At 37.7% G+C, this 25,527-nt stretch overlaps 1 protein-coding gene across 2 annotated transcripts; it reads left to right on the top strand.

Moving 5' to 3' along the window:
• Positions 1-672: 672 nt before the first annotated feature.
• Positions 673-23,041, top strand: FBXO38 (F-box protein 38). Of its 2 annotated transcripts, XM_009708656.1 has the most exons (21): positions 673-811; positions 1,687-1,820; positions 2,956-3,119; positions 3,523-3,688; positions 4,036-4,173; positions 4,449-4,586; positions 4,996-5,089; positions 5,517-5,647; positions 5,969-6,139; positions 6,394-6,536; positions 7,425-7,647; positions 8,332-8,451; positions 9,567-9,746; positions 11,562-12,056; positions 15,339-15,439; positions 17,079-17,181; positions 18,232-18,398; positions 19,612-19,757; positions 20,591-20,694; positions 20,952-21,065; positions 22,401-23,041. In XM_009708656.1, the coding sequence occupies exons 1-21, from the start codon at positions 684-686 to the stop codon at positions 22,577-22,579; spliced, it is 3,339 nt and encodes a 1,112-aa protein (XP_009706958.1). In that variant the 5' UTR covers positions 673-683; the 3' UTR covers positions 22,580-23,041. The 2 variants fall into 2 exon arrangements, with proteins under 2 accessions (XP_009706958.1, XP_009706959.1); XM_009708657.1 differs by lacking the exon at positions 11,562-12,056.
• Positions 23,042-25,527: the final 2,486 nt, after the last annotated feature.

The raw sequence follows: 25,527 nt of genomic DNA, 5'->3' as shown, positions 1-25,527 counted from the left end.
AAGAGGAGAGGATATCCTGCACATTGCTGCTGGGGCAAGGTCTTTCAGTTTTTCTGGGCTTTGATTGTTAACTAAGCAACCTGAATATTTTATTTGGTATTCTAACCTCTAAGAAGAGCTAGTTTGAGGACCTTTAATAGGGCATTTTTTGGGAATGATCAATAAGAGCCCATTTTTTCTGAAAGGAAAATTATTTCTTTTTCTGCTAGGAGGCTTTGGGCTTGGTTTTTCACTGGAACATGTCTAGTTGGTATTTGCTGGGTGACCTCTGTGGTCTCTGCACAGCTTTTCTGTGATTTGCCTTGATCGGCTGGTGTGTGGATGATATCTCTGAAGACATTTTATTCATGCAAAGGAATTTAATCTCTGATTAAACCTGTGGTGATTTTCCTCTTTGTCAATTTCCTTTGGCTTAGGGGGACTTTCTAGTTTATCTAACAATCCTCAGGTTATATCTGAGACCTCATGTGTTCGGCAAACTATAACTTGTTGGAAGAATGTTTCTTAGTTAACTCAATTCAGCTGTAGTGGGGCTTGTCTTTATTGGCAGATTTTGCTGTTTTTTGGGGTAAACGAAGCTTAACTGGTGTGTCCTCCTCTACTCTCTGTCGCTTTTCTCTTTCAGTTGCACTGAAATTGCGTAACATTGTGAACATTTCCTTTCATCAGAAATCACTGCAAACATGGGTCCTCGGCGGAAAAGTGTGAAACCATGCTCAGCAAACAGGGAAGACTCTGAGTCTACCAAAGCTGATGAGCCAAAAGATTACATGAACCAACTCTCTCATGAAGTGCTTTGCCACATCTTTAGGTAAGCAGCTTGTCAGAAGTTAATTTATTGTTTATTATTATATTTTTTTCTGGTTTTTTCCCAATCTTACCTGTATTGGTGCTTGTGTCACATAACATTCAGAAAGTGTAGATGTACCACGAGTGAACTGGTGGATAAAAACCCAATAAAAAGAGATGACAAATGTTTTTTCAGTCCTAGAATTCATTTGGATACTTTGAAAATTAATTTATGTGAATGTGATGAATAACGAAGAAATAAATAAGTGATTTAATTCTGTTTACCAGTGTATGGTACCAAGTGTTTAAGTATTGATTTCAGTGCAGAGATGTATCTCAGGTAGTAGTACATAGTTGAGGTGCATGTTTTAAAATTGTTGCATCTGCTTCATAGTGTGCAGAAGGGAACTTGGATGAGTGTATAATCTTCCCTACAGTACAGTCCTTCTACAAGATGTTCACTCATGCCTATTATATTCAAAGCATAATGCCTTACCGACAAGTTCTTTAAAAACAGTAGCTCTCCAAAATGTTTGCAAATTGAGCATGCTAGTATACTAGAAAATGAAAGTACCTTTAATTAACCATGTAGAAACTATTGTGGCAAATGGTTTGGTCAGCAGTATTTATTAGAGAACTAAAACATCTGTCCATTTTAATATTATATGTGTACCTTAAATATTCTATATTTAATGTCAAAAATTGGTGAGTCATTCTGCTTAGCAAAATTTCACACTTTTATTAGAGTACGGTCTGAATATCTGTTTGAATTAATGTTATTAGATGTTAGAAATACATGAATTTGTGTAGTCATGCTTGGGATGTTCTTTAGTTTGGAAAAAGTCAAAAAGGATCCACCTTTGATAAATCAGAGGGGTGTTTTTTCCTCTCCCAAAGGTACCTTCCCTTGCAGGATATCATGTGCATGGAATGCCTGTCCCGAAAGCTGAAGGAAGCAGTCACTCTTTATCTGCGAGTAGTGAAGGTTGTGGATCTATGTGCAGGCCGTTGGTGGGAATACATGCCCACTGGTGAGTAATGCACTCACTCAAGATATGGCATTAAAGTGGTATTGAGCAAAACTGTCTGTGCTATCCTGGTATTTATAATGACATATGCAGGTTAAATTTTCAAAAGCCGTAAAAGGAGTTAGATGTTTAATTCCTTTTGACTTTTGTGAGATTTGGGTGGCTTCCTTGAGTATGTGGTTTGGAAAATTTGTCTCTCTGTGTGTGTTTATATTTATTGGATATTACTGTAGCTGAAACGGGGATTCTCTGTAGCAATCTGTAAATACAATCTGTGTTTGTCTGATTATTGTAAGGGAGTTAATCCAAGGGTTAATCCAAGAAGAGGCTGTTTGCATGCAGGCAGGAAAAAATACAATGGAATGAGAGAGCAACTCATCTGCCAACACTTAACAATGTAAGAATAAATAAATTTTGATGTCACACCTCAAGCCATCTTCAGATCAATAGATAAATTTGGCAACCTAGGTCAACCCTGTGAGTATTAGGATTTCTGTTGGATTTAAGTTACACTGCTGGGATTTGTTGGGGGAGAGAGCTAAAATGAGTGAATTCTAAAAGTTAGAGGATCTGCAAAGTTAGATTTATTAGGGCTGGTATCAAGTAGATGGTTACACCTGACCTAAGAGAGATGTAAGTACAGGTAACTTGTTAGTTTAAAATCCTTTTTATATGTTGTCTTATGTTAGAATAAAATAATCCTTTGCTTTAAGAAACTGTCTTATTTCTTTGAGAATTGTGAGCTGGGGCGAGTAGTGATGAACTGAGTAGAATTGATCCAGCTGGGCATTTTTGAGCCATGTAGTTGATAAATGGAATTCCAGGAAAGATAGAAACACAAAGGCTGACAGTCTGCAGAGGTGCTTCATCTGAGAATGGAGAAGGTATAGTTAACCCTGTAGCCATGCAACTCCACTGAAGGAAACCTATAGCAAGCCTGCAAAATTCAAGACAGAAGAGTATGTAGGTCATGATTTCTAGAATCTGGTAGTAGAAGACAAGCTATTGCTTCACTGAGTACATCATTCAACATTATAGAATTTATATTACCCTATAAAGAGAACAATGTATTTGGCTTTCCCTTTACAGCTAGGTGTCTGTTGTCACACAAATACCAAATCTGTTGTTGTCATCTTAGGTTTCACTGATTCCAGTTTCCTAACGCTGCTGAGGAAGATGCCAGACATTGAACAACTTTATGGTCTTCATCCCAGGTATCTTGAAAGACGCAGAGTCCGTGGCCATGAAGCTTTCAGCATTCCTGGAGTTTTAGAAGCTTTGCAGGCCTGTCCAAATCTGCTGGTGAGTGGTTAGACTCGAGAGAGAACCTCCTTCAGCCACTGAGATGATGCATGTTAACAGAGCAAAAGAAATGTGGCAGCGACTCATTGCTTACAGGGCTTCATATTCAGACCTGGACTTTGTAATCAGATCTGGCTGTACAGAGTAGCAGTTAATTGTGACCATATTTGCAAATGAGTACTATTTTTAGAGTTGCACCAGTGGGAATCAGAGGTGCTCGTAAGTCCAGAAATGAATTAAAACTCTGATCCCTGTGCTTTTAAAAAGACAAGTCTTGCTACAAATTAAAAGTAAAATAACACACTGCGTTATGTATACTGTGTTATCGAAAAGTTTACAAGGTTAAGAGGATGTTGTTGCTTGAACTGGTGTTAGAGCATTTGCTTTGCTTCCTTTTATCCAGGGTGTTGAGACCTCTCATTTAGAGCTGGTGGAAGCTATTTGGACATACATGCCACAAGTTCACATTTTAGGGAAGTTTCGTAATCGTAATGGTGCTTTTCCAATTCCTCCTGAGAACAAGCTGAAAATTCCTATAGGAGCTAAAATTCAGACTTTGCACTTAGTAGGTGAGTGTGGTGATGGTGAAGTAGTTGGCTTCAACATAGGTGAATTTAAAGGCTTTGAAACTCTGCAAGATTGTAATTCTTTTTAAGAGAGGTAATTTGGCATGTGGCGTTTTTGAATTGTTAGTTGCTGTATATATGATAGCAGGTCCAAAGGGCAAATTCTGAAAAACTGTGTTGACAAACTGAGGTGAAGAACTTGTGTTTAAAATGTTTACAACTTTTCTCACATGCCACATAGCAAAGAAAGGGCTTTGTTTTTAAAGCCAGAATGTTAATCCAAAGAAATTTATCCTAGCATTTATAGTTTAAAGCTTGTTCAAAATATTTGTTTGTTTATGTATTATTAGGGGTGAATGTCCCTGAGATTCCTTGTATCCCAATGCTGAGACACCTTTATTTGAAGTGGGTGAGACTCACCAAACCACAGCCTTTTAAAGATTTCCTTTGTATCAGCTTACGTGCTTTTGTCATGAGGAACTGTGCTGGTAAGAGAGATTCATATATGGAGGGGATGTTTTAACATGTAGGAAATCTAGTTCTGTTAAAGCTTAGAGTACAAGATTCTGAAAACAGTCATTGTTTTATTCATGGTGTTGGATAGAAACATATCCCTCTTCTGTACGTTATTTGGTGCTATGTAGTTCTGTTGTCTTCCTGATCTAGATGGATATAGGTAGACATTTTTTAATTCTTTAATGTGATACATTCAGTGTTGTTAAGTGAACAGCCTTCTTTGTCTGTATTGGTTTGTTCTATGTAGGACCCACAAATTCTTTGAAGTATGTTCCCCTAGTGACAGGCCTGGCTTCTGCTCGAAATTTGGAGCATTTAGAACTGGTTCGTGTTCCATTTCTTGGAGGGCTTATCCAGCATGTGGTAGAGGATAGCTGGAGATCAGGTATGAAACTTAATACTTAAATAAATAAAAATATTAGCAAATACTGGAAGCATGTGAAGCTTACCTTTTTTGTCTGTAGCATATACTTTCTTGATTGTTATTTTAAAAGTATCAAGTTTGGAACTATGGTTGTGGTGCTAAATATAGCTTTGTATTGAGTATTGTTTTGATCTTTTAACTGCAATTAACTCTTGACTGGTAAGCTAACCTTCCAGTTGCATTTGTTGGCAAGTAGAACTGGCAGGATTGGAGGGGAGTTGCATGCAAATATGTGTTTTATTGATTTGCTAAAAAAGATGTGTTTTGTTAATTCACTTGTCAAGACAACACTGGTGGAAATGTGTAAGGCTTAAGGTTGTGATCTGTGAGTGAAGTGAAAGAAATTTTTTTTTGTTTTTTTGTTTGTCAGGTGGTTTTAGGAATTTGCACACTATAGTTCTGGGAGCTTGCAAGAATGCACTTGAAGTGGATCTTGGCTACCTCATAATAACTGCTGCACGAAGGTATGGGCCTTCAGATCTTTCTTTTCCCTCTTTGTCCTTTTTCAAAGTCAGTATCTTAGTAATGAAGTCAAAGAATGTGAAGAAGCAGAACAGCCTTCAAAAATTTAAGGAATAGACATTAAAACTTTACATAACAAGAGTATGCTGTGGTTAAAATAACTGGAGTTAGGTCTGTTTCTGAATCGCTTTGTGTCATAAAGTGCCGCCTTAGACCTGTATCTGAAAAGTGTGGTGCTGTTAGTCTCACAACTATATTGCTGTGTAACTGCTAAATACTGCCATAAAGATACAACAAATATCCTCTTAATCCTGCCGTTGTTGAAAGAATATTTTCATTTTATTACAAGAGGGCATCTTCTTGAGTGGTTTCTATAGCAATTGTGTTTTGGCATGCCTTCTAATACGAACAATTCTTAATTGCATTCAGGTTGCATGAAGTGCGGATCCAGCCTTCCTTGACCAAAGATGGTGTTTTTTCTGCTTTGAAGATGGCTGAACTGGAATTTCCACAGTTTGAAACTCTTCATCTAGGATATGTTGATGAGTTTTTACTACAGTGTAAGACATTTTTTATATGCATAAATTATTTGACAAATATAAGGATTAAATAAGTTGATGTGTTTTCAATCATTCTCTAAGAGTGATTAGAAAGAATATTAACATACCCGTATTGAGTCTGCTTATCCCATACAGCCAAATATGTTTGTCTTCACTTCCTGAAACTCTTACTGAAATTGGGAAAGTCTCAGCTTTATTGAACTGAAGTAATAATCTGATCCATTTTGTGAAATTGGACTAAAATAGGGAGTTAGAAAAATCATGCTATAAAAGGCAAGTTTCTGAAATTTGCTGCTGTGTTTGCTACTATCTTTTTCATAGGTAAAATGACAAATGGAGACTTGGTGAAGTATGGCTTGGCTGATGTGGTTGAAAATCCGGGAATTATTACAGATATTGGTATGAAAGCTGTAAATGAAGTTTTTTCTTGCATCAAGTATCTGGTCATTTACAACTGCCCACATCTACATAACCCAAATAATTGGATCACAGGTATTGCGCACCTTTGAAATTTTAGAGATATTATATGAATTGCTGTGATTAAAACAGAATTTTTCTGCTCATAGTACTGCTTGTTCTATTTCTTAGTAAGTACAGTAGATGATGTTTGGTTTGGAACCGTAATGGTGCTGGTAACAGTTAAAATGGAGATACAGAAGATGCCTACTCTCAGATCTGAAAAGGGTATAATGAAAAAGTGAGAGAGATAGGAATCCTTCAGGAAATTCATCTCTTCTCTTCCACAGATCATTCAAGGTGGACCCGACTGGTTGACCTCACTCTGGTGCGATGCCATGCGATAAAGCTAGATTCTTTTAGTCAGTTCATTGAGTTATTGCCAAGCTTAGAATTTATTTCTCTGGACCAGATGTTCCGTGAACCTCCTAAGGTGAGCCAGGGAATGGTTTTGCTTTTTGTTGTTGCCAGCTCATTGGAAATATGGTGAGCTCCAGCTGTTATGCATTCTTTTAAAAGTTGTAATTAATTAAATAGCTTGGTAAATAAATTACTTTGGTTTGTAGTTGCTATTATCATGATATTTTAGGGAGAATGATGCTGCTTCTGCAGATGGGAGCAGTGGCAGTGCATGGTCTTGTATGAATATATGACTGGGAAATAAGACTCACATTGATTCTCTGTTTCTGTTGAGGTCTCTGCTGCTACTTCATTTTGCTGCTGCTTTTTATATGAATTTTTTTTTCCACACTTAGGGATCTGTTTACAATGTGAAGGGATTTTTATGATTTTGTAGTAGGTGAAATGGGGGTACTGTTCCCCTGTTTGAGTGCTTTCAATGCTTAGGAATTTTACTTCTTCATGTGGTCCCCTCTCCCACACTGTAACACAAATCTTTGTAACAGCTGTTGTAATATAATGAAAACTGCCTACGTAAAAACACCTGCTTTCTTTGATCATTAATTCTATCTTGAGGCTACTGTGTTCTGGGAAGACTATATAGTCTGCTATTTGTGTTGATGTAATGTGATCTCATAGCAAATGAAATATAATTTAATAAAGTAAGATTATATGCTTTGTGGAGTTCCCTTTCATTAGGAGTTTAACAGAGTTTAAGTTTTCTGGGTTGCCAAACTTAAGATGGATCCCTGCGATGTGTAGCATAAGGAAGTATTAGAGACAATTTCCCTGTTCTTCATGTGCGTATTGTTCTGTCATCCTGGATACTACTGACAGAACACTTTTTCTGTTGGCATTAGGATATGTTGTCGATATAATGTGTCCATGTTTTCAAATATTAATAGTTGCCCTTTGTTTTCAGGGTTGTGCTCGTGTGGGCCTAAGTGCAGGCACAGGAATTGGCGTCTCATCTGCCCTAGTCAGCAATCAGAACTCTAACAATGACAATGACAACAACAATAACCACCAGAATAACAATAATCCAAACATCCACCACAACAATCACCAACATGCAAATGACCAGAATGAGGAGAATGAGCTGCGGCAAGATGGTCAAGCAGAAGAGCAGCAGATTGCAGCTGAGGGTAATCTCTGATCTTTGTGAACCTTTTGTAGGGAGTGATTTTATTTGCATTGCCTCTTCCGTAGGGTCCTAGAGAAGATAGGAATATACATTGAAAACTTGTTGCTTTTTAGTTCATGGTATGTAACTTTTCTGAGGGCTGTCTGCACATCTCTGATACCTGTGTGATAAAAGCTATCTTTGTGTTCTATCTAATAGCTGTTACAATCACATTACAATTCGGTGATATATGTCAGTAAAGGTGTAGCAATGTAGAGTTTCAGTGTGATACTCATCTGTGGAAGTGTGAAGTGTCTTCTAGGCTCCTCTGGTCAGAGCTGGGAGTACATCACAGTGTCAGATGATATATTTTTAAACTTTCCGGGCAAAGGCAGAAGTCATTGGAGGGAACATATGTAAATCCTGGTTATGCTGCTCACTGCAGTAGAACAAGATTTTTGAGGAGGACTGGAAAATTTGGGAGAAGTAGACCCCAAAAGTTAGGCTTGGGCCTTGGCTGAAGAGATGTAGAACAAATCTGTGAGAGACTTTGTGCAACCTAGAGGCTCACTGAAGAAATCAAGGCAGCTATTACTTAATTCTCAATGATTCTCTGACTCTGTGGGTGCTGGTTGAATTCCTCGTATGCTTTTATGGGCTCTGTTCCTTCTGTTTCCTCTTCTTGACCTCATCTTAATCTTTTCAGCACTGAATGAGATGGAGGAGGTGGCACAGGAAGAAGGGATGGCTGCTGGGCAGGGCCAGAATGAGCTCCCGGCTCACAGCCAGGCTGTTGTTCCTATGGAGGTTGACGAAGAGCAAGCAGGTAACTCTGGTTTTGGAAAGAAAGTACCTTTTAGTATCCCCTTCTTGAGGGGTTAAATTTTTCTGTATAAGTCTGGTTTTGGTTGGTTCTCTTCAGCTGGATTGTCTAGTGTATTTGGAAGGATGACGGTAGCATAGCTTACTACAATGAAGAAATTTATTCTGTTTTAAAGTCTGTTTTACAGTCCCCAATTTTCTTTTGCGTATAGAGTAAAATATCTTGATCTTAAAGCCTTATTTTTGTGCCCAATATAATAAAAGATTCAGAAGACCTGAATGAGCTTGTCATGTTCTTCTGTTGGTGTTAATGGCCTTGCTTCTTTCACTGCAGCACGTGGATTCTTTTTTGCCTTTTTTTGTTTCAAGCCGGAACAACTTGTTCCAGTGTTAATTTAATTTGTGTTAGTGACATCATTAGTGACACACATTAGTGTGACATAAGGCAGTCTTGATTTCTTTTATAGCCACTGTTTGTTGGACAACATAACTTTCTACTAAATATGCCAACAACATGAAGTAACATACACGTATGCTGGATCTGTTCACTTTTTCAAGATAATTTCTGAAAAGATTATATAACTTCATTTCTTGTGTTATTCACAGGCAGATAGGTCATTGTGACTGGCTCATGCCTTCAGTTAGTAGCCAAGAGAGGTAACTAATAAAGCACGTTTCTACTGAAGCTGGGTAATTCATGCTTCTTCCCACTTGTAGTGGTGGGATTTAGAAGGATAATCGCAGATGTTCTGACCGACATTTCTGTCTTTGTGGTGGTGGTTTCATGGACTGCTTATAATACGTAGTTGTGCAGTTACTCTTACTATTGTGGAAGACCCTTTAAGCTATTCTGAAGCAGAGAAATGTTACAGAAAACCTGTGTTTTGTCTTAGATTGTGACACTCTTCCCCTTCCAAACTAGAATGCTTTAATGCTGAAATGCAGTGTTTTGCTCTTCTCGTATTTGAATTTTAATGAGGGAGCCACAGAATGGGTGATTAAATTGAATAAAATTAATCTCTTGTTATTTTTTCAAGCAGTTCTAAAAGTTCTTCAGTCCTTTAATCCATGCTTGGCTTATTTTTACATGAACTGTTGACATTCTTCTACTGTTTTCAGGACCAAGTGGCATTCAGCCTGTTGTAAAAGCAGCACCTATTACTGTCCATGATTCAGACAGTGAGGACGAAGAAGAAAACATGGGGACTTCAAGAGCCTGCATCTCTAGCAGCATTGCACAGAATTACTCAGATGGAGAAGAGAAAAGCAGAGATCCAGTGGAAACTAGAGAACCTTCAGGTGTGGAACAAATCGGTTCCTGGGCACTGTAAAGCTAAATTTATTCTTAAGCTTCAGTCTTTCCATCTTGTTGAGATTTATTTCTAGCTTTGTAAGAGACATGCTTGTTTGTTTGTCCCCTGCTCTTTTCTTCCTGTTATAAGTCTAGAATGAAGGTGTAAGGAGACATCTATCTGAGCTGCAATCACATAGTCACTGTATAGAAACACAGAAATTGTGGTGTTGCACTGCTTTGCATGCAGAAACCTGCAGCTTCTCTTTTGGATTTCCAAGTACACAGAATTTATCATGTCTGCGAAGCCAAATTTGCAGCTATGCTGTCTACATGATTCATCTGTCAAAGCATTGCTGCTGAAACAAAATGTGACCATTGGGGTAAATGCATGAGAGTTGTAACCATCTTTTGGTTCATGGAGACCCTGTGGGAGTGTCTTGAAGGAGGCACTTTAAGATAAACTTTACTTTGATGGGAGCTTTGGAGGTTACTTAGAATTCTCAGGGTGATGTTCAGTACTGTCTTCTTCTCTTCTGAACTACACTTACTATTATAGCGTGTGTATATATATTATTATTAGTTGTGTATATATTATTATGACTCATTCAGAGTCAGAGGCCCCAAACTTCATGGTAGTACAGCAACTATAGAGAGACATAGAAAAGGACATTCCTTGTCTTTCGAGTTTACAGCTATAAGCTGCACATCTGTGACATTAAGTACGAGTCCCGGGTCTGATGCCACATGATGTATGGCCTTTCCAGCAAAAGAGATGACATGCTATTTCCTGTAGTTTGTATTCTAAGTGAAGTAGTTTTATACATATGCAAGAAAAGAGAAAGTCGAAGTCAAATTGTGATCTATAAGTAATTGACAGATAAAATACACACATTATTGAGCTTTAATGAATATTTAGCTAAGCAGTTAACATAAAAATCCTGCACTGTGAAAGACTGAGAAATGTACTGGTCTGGTACTGGTTTAATTTCTGCAAAGCCTAGGACATATCAAAGCTGTAATGGATCAAGTATCTTCCTGTTGTAACTGTCATGCTCCCTACACATCAGCTTCCCTCTCATTTCAGTACATTTCAACAAGACTGCTAGTTTCAGCTTGGAAATCTGTACAGTGCTGTTCTTGCAGTGTAGATGTCAGTTCTGGTTTGAGGGTTGAAATAACCTGTGTTTGGAGACAACGTGCATAAACCTTTGTAGTGCCAATACTGTTTTTTTCAGGCTTGGTTTAGTGTAATTAGCTGAGAGGATTAAGACAGTAGATCTTAAGTTCCAGTTGTGATTTGTATGCTATTCGGTATGGTTTTTTATTCATCTGTAAACTGACACTAGTGTTGCCTATTGACACCGCTTTCCATACCCAGGAGGGGGAGCTACGGATTGCTATTGAAAGCGTAAACTTTAGTCCTGTCTATGTTACTATTTAATTCCTCAGATTTGTCCCTCATATTTAAGAAAACAGAAGCCTATTATCAGTGTGTTTTTCATATTTTTGTGCTTTGGCCTTTTTAACCAGTTAGCTGCTTTGTGAAAATATTAGCCTCTCTGGCAAATATGTGTCTCACTTATTGACAAACACCCCAGCGCGTCACCACAAAAATAGCTGCAAGACATTACAGAGAATTCAGCAGCTACTACAAATGTTATTCATTCCCTGTAATGTGTGAGTAGCAGCGTGGTCCTGACAAGATTTGTCATTGACCTCTAGGCTGTCTTCTGTTTTAAGTAGTCTCTAACAGAGACTCAGCATTTATTTAAACTGTGTATTAGGTTGTCTCATTGTTCTCTCTCACTTAACTCTTACAGTGAGCGGTAAAGGCAAGACACCACTGCGGAAGAGATGTAGTACCAGCCAAGTGGGCCAGACAAAGCAGTTCCATACTGAGGAAAGCAGCTGTGAGAAAGGTTGTCAAGTAACAAGTGAGCAGATTAAAGCAGACATGAAAGCAGCAAGTGACATGCCTGAAAGGAACAAAAGCAAAGATTCTTACCCTGGTTGCAGTAATGCTACAGGATCAACGGGAACATCCAGCTCCTGCAGTGCTGTTTCTCCTAGCCCTGACTGTGCACAGACAGCTAATAGCCACTCTGCTGGCACCAGTCCAGCAACTGGAGATGAATCCAGGCAGTGTGTCTGCTCGCCTTGTAAAAGTGAAGGTTCCAGCGAGAGAGAGACTGAGGAGAGCTCTGTTTGTTCCAGGTGTTCCTGCTACAAGCCACAGGATGCACAGCAGAGGACTAGTGGATGTTGCGATGGGGAATGCCCATCCACGAGTGGAGCCTGCAGGAATGGACCAAACAGCACTGCGACAGATTTTGCACTTAGGACTCCCCCAAACTGTGGGCCTCCAGGAGAGACAAGTGATGAGAGGACTAGTGGGAGTGCCTGTGGGCCTGCCAGTGAGGAGGAGAGCATAGGCTCACAGCGAAGGAGCTGTGAGATGGAGTATAAAGAAGAGTATCCTCGCCGACCACTAACAAGAGCTAGAAGCAGGCTGTCCCATGTCCCTCTGGTGTCAGAGTCAGGTATGACCTATATGCATATATTAATTTCTGTGTAAACTACTGTGCTGGCATGAGACAGTATTGAACAGCTGCAACACCCACAGATAATACTGAAGTTAAACGTGAAGTTTATTGGTTAATAATTTAAAACTAAGTTGTTTGTCAGACGGTCAGAATATTGATGGAACAGAAATGGCTGACTTCACTGCCACAGCTAGCTAAAACAACATCTCTCTGAAAGACTGCCAGTGACTTTTTTCTCCATGCAAGTATTTCTGTATGTGTTACCCCTACATACTAAACAGTGTTTGATTTACTCATTTGAAAACCAAATGCAACTTCTTTTGACAGCTTCTCTCTTCCTGTGAAGGCTGTTATTCATTGAAACATAAGACTGTCTCCCCCATTAAAATTCTCCCTTTAAAAGGAAGAAGACAGCAGGTATGCTCAGATCTTAACCAGAGGGCAAAAGTTAAAAACTGATACTTTATCAACCAATAAAGCAAGCCATAATTATAATTGAGCCAAACTTCTGCACCTGCATATTGGATTCTGCTTCCAAGTATTAAAGCGTTGTGATCAAACTTGTTGAAAATTGTCTTTTTATTAAACAGGTTCATGCTTCACATCATGTAAGATAAACAAAACAATAAAATCAAAATCCTGAAGGGCTGGAACGAAGCCAGAAATGTTGGGAGGAAAGAATAGATGTGAGAGGGGAACTTGCTGTTTCTTCCAAATATACTTGCTTCCCAAAATAATCATCTTAATTTGGCATAGCATACTTTATAATTACCTCATATATCCAGGATTCTTTGCTGAGAATATCTAGCAAGTGAACTGAAACTGAAAAATGAAATGTGCTAGTGTATGTGTTGGAGGTAGAAAAGATTGATGGTGAATTCATATCTCTGTTAACATGGAATGATTCAAACACAGTATGTCCTAGTGTCTTTCCAGTTTATCTTAATGTTTCCAAGTGTTAATGAAACCTAAATTACCTAGGATATTGTTCTGTAGCTAGCTGCGTCTCAGATTGAAAAAATGATCTTGCTATTAAATTTAAAATGTCTGTTTTTTACCTTGCTCCATTATAACTAGTAATTAGTCTATAAGAAAATAAAAAGAAAATATTTCCTCTCTATCCTCATTCTTTACCAAAACATGAAGTGAAGTCAGCCAGATCTAAGTATTAAATTAGGGTATCTTTCTGAAAGTATCTGTGTTTTCGTGTTTCAGTTAGTCAGAAAAAAGATCTGTTCTGCTCGTGGAGAAAAAAAGTCTTCACTATTTCCTATATTTAGCCTACGCAATCAGAACTGTTTTCCTAGCTCCATATGGTTATGTGTATGTCTTTATGCATTTATTTTCCTGTTTGAAGCATCAGATATTAACTGATGCTTGAGGCAGAATATGAGACTTGATGTGTCATTTTTATCTTTTAGATCTGTATTTAATTCATAGGACAGTAGGCTGCTTCTGCCTGGCTGTTACAGTGCTTTTCTTCACTAGGATAGGATATACAACTCGTTAGAGTATAACCTGAAAATCCTTTGTTACAGAGTTGGAAATGTTTTTTCATAAATAATCTAAAAATGTGCTATGAATATGACTGCTTTCTATTATTCTAGCATAAATGACATTGTGGGTTTTGGCTTCTGTAACAAACCTATGTTTGAAAGTAGAAGTATTTTTTTTTTCTCTTAAATTATTTACTCATATTAAACAGTGGAACAAGTCAAATATTAAAGACAGTGAAACTTTAAAAGCATAATCACCACAGACTAGCTGGCTAAAGAGCGACTCAAGTGTATAATTTTGATTTTTACTTCAGTAAAAATGTAAGTCACACTTTTTGTTGTAATAAATCTGGGTTTTTTTAAACTTGTTTTAGTTTGCATTTGTAGTGAAGCAAACTTTTCACATTTTAAAATGCATGTTATGTTAAACCCTCTGCAAAGATCTCTTCGCCTTGGGCTGCACCTTGAACAATTCAGCACAGAATTGGAAAGTTTTTCCTATAATATAGCTACGAAATGTTTCACTATCTGTAGATACTCTAGGAACTGGCAAAAAAATTCCCTGGTGATGATGATTAATGGGTGCCACAAGTTGAGTACTTAATATTACATCTTTCAACCTGTGGATCCCCTAAAGCAGTAGTCTGAATTCTGAAGCTCATAGGCCCACTGAATGTCACATGTTAAATAATAGTTTACATGTATTGGTGGAATTTGATGATGTTAAGTAGGAAAAGAGGCATTTTTTAATGTTAATGGTAGTATAGCATGGAGTAGTTCATATAAGTCTCTAATATTTCACACTTCTATCTTGATTGTAAATATTTGTGAACGTGCCATATGTTTTAACAAAAAAGTCAAAGGAAGCTTAATTTTAGTAAAATAATTTCTCGTTTTGATCCATTAATCACAGAAAATTAGTTCTAGGGCATCTTGTTTCCCTTACTGTAGCAAGTAAGGGTGGTCATCTATCATAATTTCTTTTCAAAGCCTCATCTTTTAAATCAAGGAGGAATTTATCACTGGTGCATGAAATGGAGTAAGAAGCAGCTTGGGAACATTAAAGTATTTTATACCTGGGCATCCTTTGCAATATTAGGAAAAACTTAGTGACAGTTACAAAGAGCAGACTTTCAAGTAGTTTGAGATTATTTCTACTATTTTAAAACATTAAAGCTATTTTGGTTCTTGTATGTGTCAAGAATGTTCTGTTTGCTGCAGAGAACCAAGTGCAACCTAACAATTCACCTTATGTTCTTTTCTTGGCTCCACATCTTTCTGTGATGTTGAACTTGTAGGTTCAGCGTTCCTGTGTTTTCGTCTATAAACAGCCCACCCCCTGCCCCAAGTTATTTAGTATGAATGATTCTGAGCAACAAACCTGAAAGTGGTTTTTGTGCAAGGAAAGGAGATAAAGTTGTTTTCAAGCCAGACAGGTATTTTGATCTGCTTATGTAAGAAATGTATGTTCTTATTGGACATTTTCAGCTAGGGAATGCCTCTGTTGTTATCCTGAAAGGTAAACAGAGAAAAGATTTTTCTGGTTTTCTGTTTCTAGAGGTGGCTAAGCCAAAGCCACGGCAAACCACAAAGCGGAAAAGGACAGCTGACAAGTCCACAAGTACAAGTGATCCAGTTATTGAAGATGATCATGTTCAAGTAAGGTCTTTTTCTTCATTTGCTACAGGTCTGTCAGCTGGGGATGCTCATGAGCAGTGATGTAATTATACAAGCTTGTCTTCTGTGTAGAGCCAGATGAATTATAACTGATGTTGCTGCTGACTGTGGTACAGGAAATTTCTGTTAGGTGCAGTGATACTCTGACTGACCTGAGAAGAGCAAAGTGTAAGCTAAAGCTAAACTTGAAGTTTGTCAGATGCTTATGGCTATAGTGCTGCGTGAAGTCCTGCCTTCCCACAGTGTCCTTCTTGATGTGAAAAAATTTATTCTCTGGCATTTATTTTTGAAATGACAGCATAGATTACTACTGTTAAAAGAAACATGGGATATGTGATTGCCTCTAGACATAGCAACTCAGCTGTTACTTTGCAGGTTCTCTGCTATGTAAGTAACACAAGTTAATTCTTCTGCAGTAAAGATCAGTCATGGGAGGAGAAATTGCAAGGTCTGGTTTCACTGTATTGAGGCTGTTTACCCAAGGCTCATATTCTAGCTGAGCATGAGATTGCTTCAGAAGGTGACTCTGAACATCTAACTTAAGCTTCTCTTCTGAGCTCTGCTGTAGAGGAACCTGCCTGCCTTTATATTTCCCTTTCTGTCCAGTGAAGAACTTAGCCTTGCCGGTTTAAGATATATTATGGGACACATTCACAAAAGCTTTTTCTGGTTCCTAGGATGCATTACAGCTTTTGTAATTAGCATAAAAGATATTTTTGCGTATGTGATTTTTCTTCTTAAAATATGCCACTTTGAAAGAACAGTATTGTGAGGTTTTTAAATTTTTTTTTTAACTATCTGTAGTTACAATAAACAGTTTAAATTGCTGGAACTGGAAGAACCCATTGCAGAATTGCTTCTTTTTTCTCTTTACATGTGTTTGCTTTGTTTTAATAGAACTCTGTTTAGTCATCTTTGTGTAATTGGTCAGCCTTATTCTTGGGCTGCTAAATTTTGCTAGAATTTTTAGTGATAAAGTTTCAGATAAAAGCGCAAAAAGATCCTTTCTTATTACATTCTCCTTGTGCTCATGCTACTGGAAATGATTCTGCTTGAGCTTGATGCATGCTTTATTTTTCTAACACTGGTAGACATAGAGGATTAACTAAGGTATGTATATAATTTTGAACCAGCCGTGTGAGGTTTTCCTCTGACATACCACTGGTAAAATACTTTGGTATGGGAAGTTCAAACCATGATTCTCTGCCATACCTTCTTTCTGTGTTTAAACAAATGTTATTCTCCAGAATTTTTGTCATTGTGGTTGAAAAATAGAAATTAAATAGTAGAGAATTTGAAGTTCCTGACAGATGATACTTAGATTTTCTGATAGAAATGGTGCTTTCTGGTATGACTGCTCTTATAATCTTGTGAAGTTGTTTTTGTCGTTTCATGATGTTGCTGATCAGCGGAAAGTTTTTTTTTTTTTTTTTTCTCTTTGCCATGAGTAACCTAGTCATCTCAAGTACCTGTTGCGAATAGGAGCTGTATTACATTGATTAGTATCCAGTTAATATCCTTCTGTATCTGGGAGTATCTTTTAAAATACAGTTAATTTAAATTTTTTTCTTTGTTTTTACCCTGTCATAGATTATTTCTGTTTTTCCGAAATTTTCACCAGGTACTGACTTTGAAATCCAAAAACCTTGTTGGAATCACGTTGACCAACTGTGGAATAACAGATTTGGTACTGAAAGACTGCCCCAAAATGATGTTCATACATGGTATGTGATTAATGTCATGCATACCTCCTCCATCTGGCATTATTAGAAATTTCTGAAAGAATTAAAGTCAATCCACTGCTTGTTTTGTATTTATCAGCTGCTTTGCTGCATGTCAGGCTGATGCTTAGAACACCAAATATCACTGCTTCTCAGTTTGAATGTCTCTTTCCTTATAAGTTGTAACAGGTTTAATAAAGATTAGTATCTGAAAGTCAACAGATTAAATTATATGACAGTTAAGAAGATGAGATGTTCACTGAGGAGTGATAATACAATAATTGGAAGTTGATTAAATAAGTTTCGGAGTACCTTGTTTTTTCTCTCATTTCTTCTTGCTCCATAGATTATTTAACTGACATGATGATACTTTCCTGCTTGACATGATAAATATCTGTTTTAAATTATGGCACTTAGGCTGCATTAGATACTCATGCCAGGGTGTATGACTAGTCCTATATTGAAGCATTGGGTCATTTATTGTTTTCTGCAACATCTACACTAAATAACACTTTTTCTTCTGAAATAAGGTATCTCTATTTAGCAGAGAATGAAGAAATTATTTCTTTATTTCAGAATACTTCTCAGAACATACATTAATTTTGAATTAAATTTTGGTTACATGAGCAGTGTTACTAGAAAGGAAATAGCTTTAGTTTACATTGTGCGGGTTCACAATACTCTGTTTGACCTGATTTTGAAATCAGTGGTTTTCAATTGTGGCAATCCACAGACCATTTCACGGGGCTTTGTGAAAGAAAACAAAGGGAGAAAAAGGGTATTGTTAGATTAAATTTGACATGGCCTTTTAAAAGGACTCTTCTTACAAGTTCACAAATTAAAAGTTTGATCATAATGTGGAAGAAATGAACAGCTCGTCTATTTCTTCAATATAGTTAGGTTGCCAGCTATTTCAGTAATTGTCTGTTACTTACATTACTTGTTTGCCTTCTTTTGAAACAGTTGGCTTTGAAAATCTCTGACAGGAGGCTCCTAACATCTTTTGAGTATTCTATTTCTTTTCTTTTAATAATTTCGTTTGCTATTTTATAGCTACAAGGTGCCGTGTATTGAAACACTTAAAAGTAGAAAATGCACCAGTTGTCAATCGGTTTGACTATGCCCAGTGCAAGAAGTTAAACATGGATCAGGTTCTGGATCAGATTCTCAGGATGCCACCGGAAAGAAACCGGATCATTTATCTTCGTCCAATGCAGCAGGTACACAGCCAACTTTCATTTAATCAGGAACAGATGTAAAGTTCTGTCTATATTCTTTCACCACTCTTGGCTTCATGTGTTTTTCAATTAATGCAAGAAATGTAAGTGTTACAATAACACAACTCTGAGAAACATGTTTATTAAAACTTCAGCCTATCAAGGCTTTTATTGCAGAACTGGAACTTGGATGATACTGAATTTTAAGACTTAATGTTACCATCTCCAATATTCATTACATTAGAAGATACTGTAAAAAATCACAATGCACTGAATTAATTCCAAACTGAGTAAGTGAAAGTAACTGTAAGAACCTGGATGCTACTAAGTGAACTTGTAGTTATGTATAAGCAGAAGCATGACATAGGCATAGGTATCTGATCTTTAACCCATGTCCTATTAGATTTAGTAACAGCAGTTAGTGTTTTGAATACTGCTTTGCTGAAAGCTGCATCCTCTTTTGATGCTAAACAGTGTTGCAAGACAGCTGTGGTACTGGGAGCCACCCTTTCCTCCCCCAGATTATGTGTAGGAGGTGTAAGCACTGACATTTAGTGAGTTGTTGAGGTCATTTGACAAGTAATTAAGAGGGCTTAATTTTAGATCTGGAATGTGGGTTTGGTTTTTTTTTTTTACTTTATCGCCCTAACCAGAGCATTCTGTATTAGACTGTGATGCTGCTTCTCTCATGCAAAGTAACGCTTTCTCTGGCTTGGTTTGCCTGACCAATGAGGAAAGGCTGATTTGATATAAAAGCCAGATTTTCTTTGAAACCAGATCTCTTGCTTTAGCTCTTAGAGGACAGTGATAAGAATATTAGGGGGGGAAAAAACAAACCAAACCAAAAACACACCCCCCCCCCAACCAAAAACCAACCCCTCCCCTGAAGCCAGAGACAAATTCTGAGAAAGTGAATGTAGTTTAGACCATTATCTGATTTTATGAAAATTTACTTATATATTGGAGTTGTGAAACTCATCAGAAAATAGACATTTCCCATCAAATTCCACTACTTGAGAAGATTCATTGGCAAAGCTGCACTAATAAAGTTTTACCCTGCTTAATCATATATTTGATTATGTATGCTGTTAAAATTTCTTTTCACAGGACATGTTCCCTCAGAATTCGGGGGATTTGGTAGATGTCTGCTCTTGACTCTAAAATCCTGTCTTTTTGTTTCTCTTGGTTACAAGTCTTTGTTTGCTGCCTTTCACAGGTTGACACGTTGACTCTCGAGCAAAAGATATTTAGTGGCCCTTATCCATACCACATTTGCATAATTCATGAATTCAGTAACCCACCTAATGTCCGCAATAAAGTGCGCATTCGGAGCTGGATGGACACAATAGCAAATATCAACCAGTGAGTACTTGCCCTTCAGTAACTTTACACAAGAGGTATTCAGTCCTGATTCAGCAGCCACAGCTTCAGTCAAGCTGTAGATTTGCTGTATTCTGTTAGCCAAATTAACACCAAAATAGTTTGTTGACTAGTGAAGGTTGAATTCTAGATGGTGCCATGTAGAATTTCAGTATCAAGATGTACGTAATACAAAACATAGATTAAATAATCCTAAACATATGAAAAATACTGCAGAATTCTCCAGTTCTGTTCCATCCAGCAGTAATGCAATCAAACATTGAAGCAATCAGGATGGCTGAGGAATATCTTTGAATCTGAAAAATATTTTCTTTTATTAAAAAAGAGAAAGACTGATTTACTCCAAGAAGTAATGTTAGTTTCTGGGTGAGGAAGATGATGTGCAATCAGTATCGGCTCCTTACTAAGGAGCAAGAGTTCCCTGCAGCAGGGAATTGTATACAGTGGCTCTCATCCAGCTCTTAAACCAGTGTTTTTGTTGTCCTGGTTTTTCACTAAAATGACTAAGAGAACAGATTTACTTTTGAAATTTTGTTTAGTTGCAGCTGTGTTGGATTGTTCCTTACAGACAGAAAGCTATGCTTAAAAGGTAACTTAATTGGTTTTTCCTCTAACCGTACATACTCTCTGTGGTTACTCTCAAAAGCGAAGGGATTGCATATTGAGTTTGTGTGAGGTTCTTAGAGGAGTGTTTCTGTGGATTCAGACTCATTAAAGGAAAGGTTGTGTAATAGAATTTCCCATTTGGTTTTTCTCCCTGCTGCCTTCACATTTCCTATCACTACTGGCTGTAAGCTCTTCCTTCTTTTCTCTAGAGAGCTTATTAAATATGAGTTCTTCCCTGAAGCTACGCGAACTGATGAAGACCTGAAGAAATACACTAAGTACCCTTGGGGACGAGATATTTACACTCTAGAAGGTGAGTGTTTCTAGAGAGCTGAAAGCTGGTGGTCAGTCTATTGTTAAGGTAAGTAACTTTGCATCAAATTACAAGAGACAGGAATAATAATTCTTGTGAGGAAAGTGGGGGACCTTTGGCACAGAGTGGGGGAAATTGAAATGAGGAGGTGCTTTTCCTGTATTAGAATGACCAATCTATGTGATATCAGTGACATTTACTTGAAGAAGAGTGCTGGACATTGTCCTCTTCATATCTTCATCCTGTCTGTCTTCTAGGCATTGTGGATGGTGCCCCTTACTCGATGATTACTGACTTCCCATGGTTAAGATCACTGAGAACAGCAGAGCCAAACAGCTATGCTAGATATGACTTTGAGGATGATGAGAGAAGTGAGTAATCTTTTTTTTGATCTGTTCAAAGAACGTTAACTTGTTACTTGGTCCGAAGCTGACAATGCATTCCTTTATTTTTCACTTTTCTAATTCTTATGCTATTTTTGGTAGACTATAATGAACTCCTTGTAGCAGTGTTGGGAGCTGGGTGAGGAGGAGGTCTAGCAGAGGAGAGGGCCATTCTACTACAACAGTGCATCGACCAGCTGGAGACCCCCAATACTGACAAAATGAGGGAGCCACTCTGGTGCTTAGCCTAAAAATGGGGGGGGGTGTTGTCATATCCAGGAGAATGAGTGCATTTGAAACACACACAAAACTAATGTTGTTATGTGTAGTCCCAGCAATTCATGTTCTGTGGACTTTCCTGGCATTACTGCTGAAAGCTGAGCTGGACTACTGCCTCTGGCTTTGCTTTATGAAAGGTTGTTAAGGTCGGGTGAAGTGAGCCTAGCAGAGAGAACTGAGACTCACAGAAGCTTGGGAGATAAAAAAGGAAAGAACTGGACTTGAAAACTGTGGAAAGAGGTGATGTGGGTTAGAGTTTAGGATAGATATGGATCTTTCTATTTAGGAGCTTGTCTTATAAAATATTATAGTGGTTAGTTCCTAGATCTCAATTAAGAACCTTGCTTGGTAGCAGGGAAAATTATGTTCTTCCACTACTTAATTAGGAAAATGTCGGAATCTCCTTCATTAGAGGTATTTTTAATTGACATAATTTTGGATACTCTTATCTAGCTCCAGTTCAAGGGGGTGAAGCTCAAGAGGATGAGGAAGAAATCTTTTTTGACTATACCTTTCTCTGATTTTTTTAATTTTATTTTAATTTTATTTTAAACTGATTCATAGACTTAATGCTTGTAGTTCAGTATGTAGTCTAAATTACAAAAAAATGATATGTATTTGATTTAAAGGAGTAATTAGTTTAAACATGATGTTAAAGCCATAAAAAATAAAGAAAAGGCTGCTGGTTTATCTTTATTTGCTCTTGTTTATAAAACATTTAAGTGATCACTGAAATGGATAACATGCAAGCAATCAGGTAAGTCTCAGGGGGAAGGCTTTGTTATGTGCTGAGATTCCCTTCACTTGCAGACATACGGACTTTGGATACATTAAATGAGTACTGGAGCTATTGAAAGGTTTAAATATGGGGAAGGCAGAATACCTTTTCTGCTTGAATAGTGTTCCTTAAACGTGGATGCTCAATGGAAGATTTTTCTGTTTGCTTTGTTTTCCAAGACTTACCTCATTTAATGCAAAACAGATTTGCTTGTGAATTTCTTTATAGGAAAGATTCTAGGTTTTGTTCTTATGTGCCTTCCACAGCTACTATTTATGCACCCCGAAGGAAAGGACAGTTGTCTGCAGACATCTGTATGGAAACAATAGGAGAAGAGATCTCTGAACTGCGTCAGATGAAAAAAGGTGTATTCCAGCGTGTGGTGGCTATCTTCATCCATTACTGTGATGTCAACGGTGAACCGGTAGAGGATGATTACATTTGAGTGGATGCTCTCCCTAACCTGTCATCTCTTCCTAAATTCTGATTGGCACTGCCAGCCAAGAAAGCAGGTGGATTCTTTCCAAATGCAAAGCATTTTCTTGAAACACATACTTTGCAGTTGCTCTCACACAGTTTGGAAAAGAGTATGTAGTAAATGTATAATGAAAAGTAAAAATTGTATACTAAGATTTGTACATAGAGGAAACAAAAGAAAAACTTCCTAATACTGAGACTTTATTTCATATGTTTATACAATTTAATTTAAATTCCATTTCAATGAAGGCCAATAATTAGGAACAGGAAAGAATATTTGAATTTTTCAGCCCATACAATTCACAGCAGTATTTTTTTTTTCTTCTAAACAACATCCCATTTGCTGTGTTCAAAAGAGTCATCAGAGTCTCTTTTAATCTGTGCCTTTTTCTTGAGCATTTAAGAGTCCAGTCTGAGTAAACCTGTTGAGCACAATCTTTGTGTCTTGTGTGCATTTTTCAAAAGGAGAGAATTATTCTACAGCTGTTGCAAAGAAGGCCAAAAGCAGAAAAAAGTAGCAAAGTTGGTTATCTGTGGTAGTTTCTAGAGTTCCTTAAAAACATTTTTTGGGAAAGAAAAAAATCCCACATTTAGCACCTTGGAAACAGATATATGTTCTACAGCGTTTTGTACCATCGGATTTCATTTTAAGAGTGGATTTGACTCTGTAATACGAAAAATAAGTTGCTAATTGTTGTTTCCACTCTCTTTAACATAAATCTGCACATACTAACTGGCTGAAAGCTGAATTTACCCTTAAGACTGGCAGGAAGAGTGATGTGTGATTGCTTAGTTATAGTTGTGTCAGTACAGGATCCATCTGACTCAACAAGTGAGCTTCCAGGCTGATTCATGCTCACTTATAAATGCACTTTTATCATATGGTCAGTAAATACTGCTGCTCTTTGCCCCTAAATACTTGTTTTTATTGTATATAGAAAATGCCTTGAGTTCCCACAGTATCCACAGATGTTTTGTGCGTATGTCCAGAATTTACTGCAAGTCCTGTATACAGGTATAAAAATGCACAAGTTTAATACTAACTAGCCGGTTTCTGTGCTGTTAGTAATGTGCCCTGTGGGGTTGGGAGACCTCTTAAAGGCTCATTTGCTGTGCTGTGGAACAGTGGCTGTATGCATACACAGCTGTGACTGCACAAATGCACCTTTAGATGTGCCATACAACCAACTATCGCTTGATCAATCGTTCATGTTTTTATAAAGTTGCAGGGTTACCAGCCTCACAAATGACAATTTAGTAACTTACTGTGCTAAAAGCCATAGAGCAGATTAGTTTATACCATTATACAGTTTTACACATCATTGTTAATGATTTTAATTCTTTGAACTTCAGTATAAGTGTGACTAATGAGGATTTCTAGGACGTTTAGCTCTTTAACGTTGAAGAGGCAAAACTGTTCAACACAGCAACGCCACTGTTAGTTTTCTCTGCATCTGTCCATCTGTGGAAATTCTTGAGGTAATGTGGAACTAGAAATATATTAAATAAAAGGAAGAGAATGGTGCCTAATGTAAGCAGCAAGAGATTTGATACAGTAGCGTTTTCTCACATGTGCTCTCTCTACTCAAACTGGAGGTGGAGTGCTAAATACCAGATAACGATGTGAATACTGTGAAATTTGCTTTAATGCAGAATGAAAGCTAATGATTTAGTTGTAACAAATACATTTAACCATAGATAATATATTCAGTGATATTCAGACAAAACATAATTGTGACCTTTCCTAGAAGCATTTCAAATATTCGGAGTCATCAATTCAGTCATGTTTACCATTTTTATACAGCATGTACAGGAAATGTTACTGCGTTTCTGGAGTATTGCACCAGATCTCCATCTGGCATCTCTAACTTTAGCCTTTTGAAGAAGTATTTATACAAATAATGTACTTATTTATATTCAATATTTCTTTCTGTAAGCAACTGAACCTTGCAGCAGTTTTAATGTCTTAAACATCACACCTACTTTACATGTAGTGGTAATGTAGTAACTAAATTCCCTGTGTCCATCTCATGAGAGCTCTGGGTGATTGACATTGTATCTGGGATCTGGCCAGGGAACCAGCTCTTTTCACTAAGTTCAGGATTTGAAATTGAGGAAAGGAGGAAAGCAGATGAAAAGAATTATTTTCCTGCTCAACCTTCAATAGTTAAAAAAAAAAAATAAATTATTACTAGTATATTGAACAGGTATAGTTTTGTGTCAGCGGGAGCTGCTGTACAAACAATATTTGCTTGCCAGTCTCTGGCTTCAGTGGTGTTCTGCTAGTGGCAGGCGTACACACGGAGTACTCTTGTCAGCTCCCAGTTGTAAGGGCTGAAAATGTCTTGATTTGTTTTCCACCGTGAAGAACAAAAACTTGCAGTTGTCATTTGGGTTTCTGATTTCATCTTTTGTGGATCCTGGAGTCACTGAACTAGGGGATGTGTGTTAACAGTAAAGTTTTGCTCTGACATCAGCACAGATTTGCTCGTGGAGTGTGCACTAGTCGTGAGTATTTTCTTTTGCAAGTTGTTTTTGATTTTGTCAACTGAAGAGGGTTAACTACATCAAACAACTGTCTTTAAAAGCAAGGGAACTGAAACCTGGCAACGAGCATGAACTTGGTTCATATACCGTTCATTCATGTGCTGCGCCGTCTCTGAGATTTTTACCTCGCACGAAATCTTTTCCCGCGAGGGTTACTTCTCATTTGCAGGACTGAGAACCTAACCCGTATTCGTATTTGAGCTCTGTAACTGGCATTTTTAAGATCATGTGCCCGTCTAATCTGACTGAAACGGTCAGACTGGTTTCACGCTCGCCTGCGCTGCGGCAGGGGTGCGCAGCCCGTCGTTGCTTGCCTTGCTTTGGCAACGACGGGGCCTGAACGTCGGGCGGAGACGGGCCCGGGGCTGA

Source organism: Cariama cristata, unplaced genomic scaffold (genome assembly GCF_000690535.1).
Source record: "Cariama cristata isolate BGI_N322 unplaced genomic scaffold, ASM69053v1 scaffold45269, whole genome shotgun sequence".
Taxonomy (NCBI): Eukaryota; Metazoa; Chordata; class Aves; order Cariamiformes; family Cariamidae; genus Cariama; species Cariama cristata.
This window is presented reverse-complemented; position numbering and strand designations above follow the sequence as displayed.

What these genes read in the sequence shown, in the direction of transcription:
- FBXO38 (XM_009708656.1), top strand. Translation starts at nt 684, where the DNA reads ATGGGTCCTCGGCGGAAAAGTGTGAAACCATGCTCAGCAAACAGGGAA. An exon ending in ATAATAACTGCTGCACGAAG is followed by an intron (nt 5,090 to 5,516) that starts GTATGGGCCTTC and finishes AATTGCATTCAG; the next exon opens with GTTGCATGAAGTGCGGATCC. An exon ending in GCAGCAGATTGCAGCTGAGG is followed by an intron (nt 7,648 to 8,331) that starts GTAATCTCTGAT and finishes TAATCTTTTCAG; the next exon opens with CACTGAATGAGATGGAGGAG.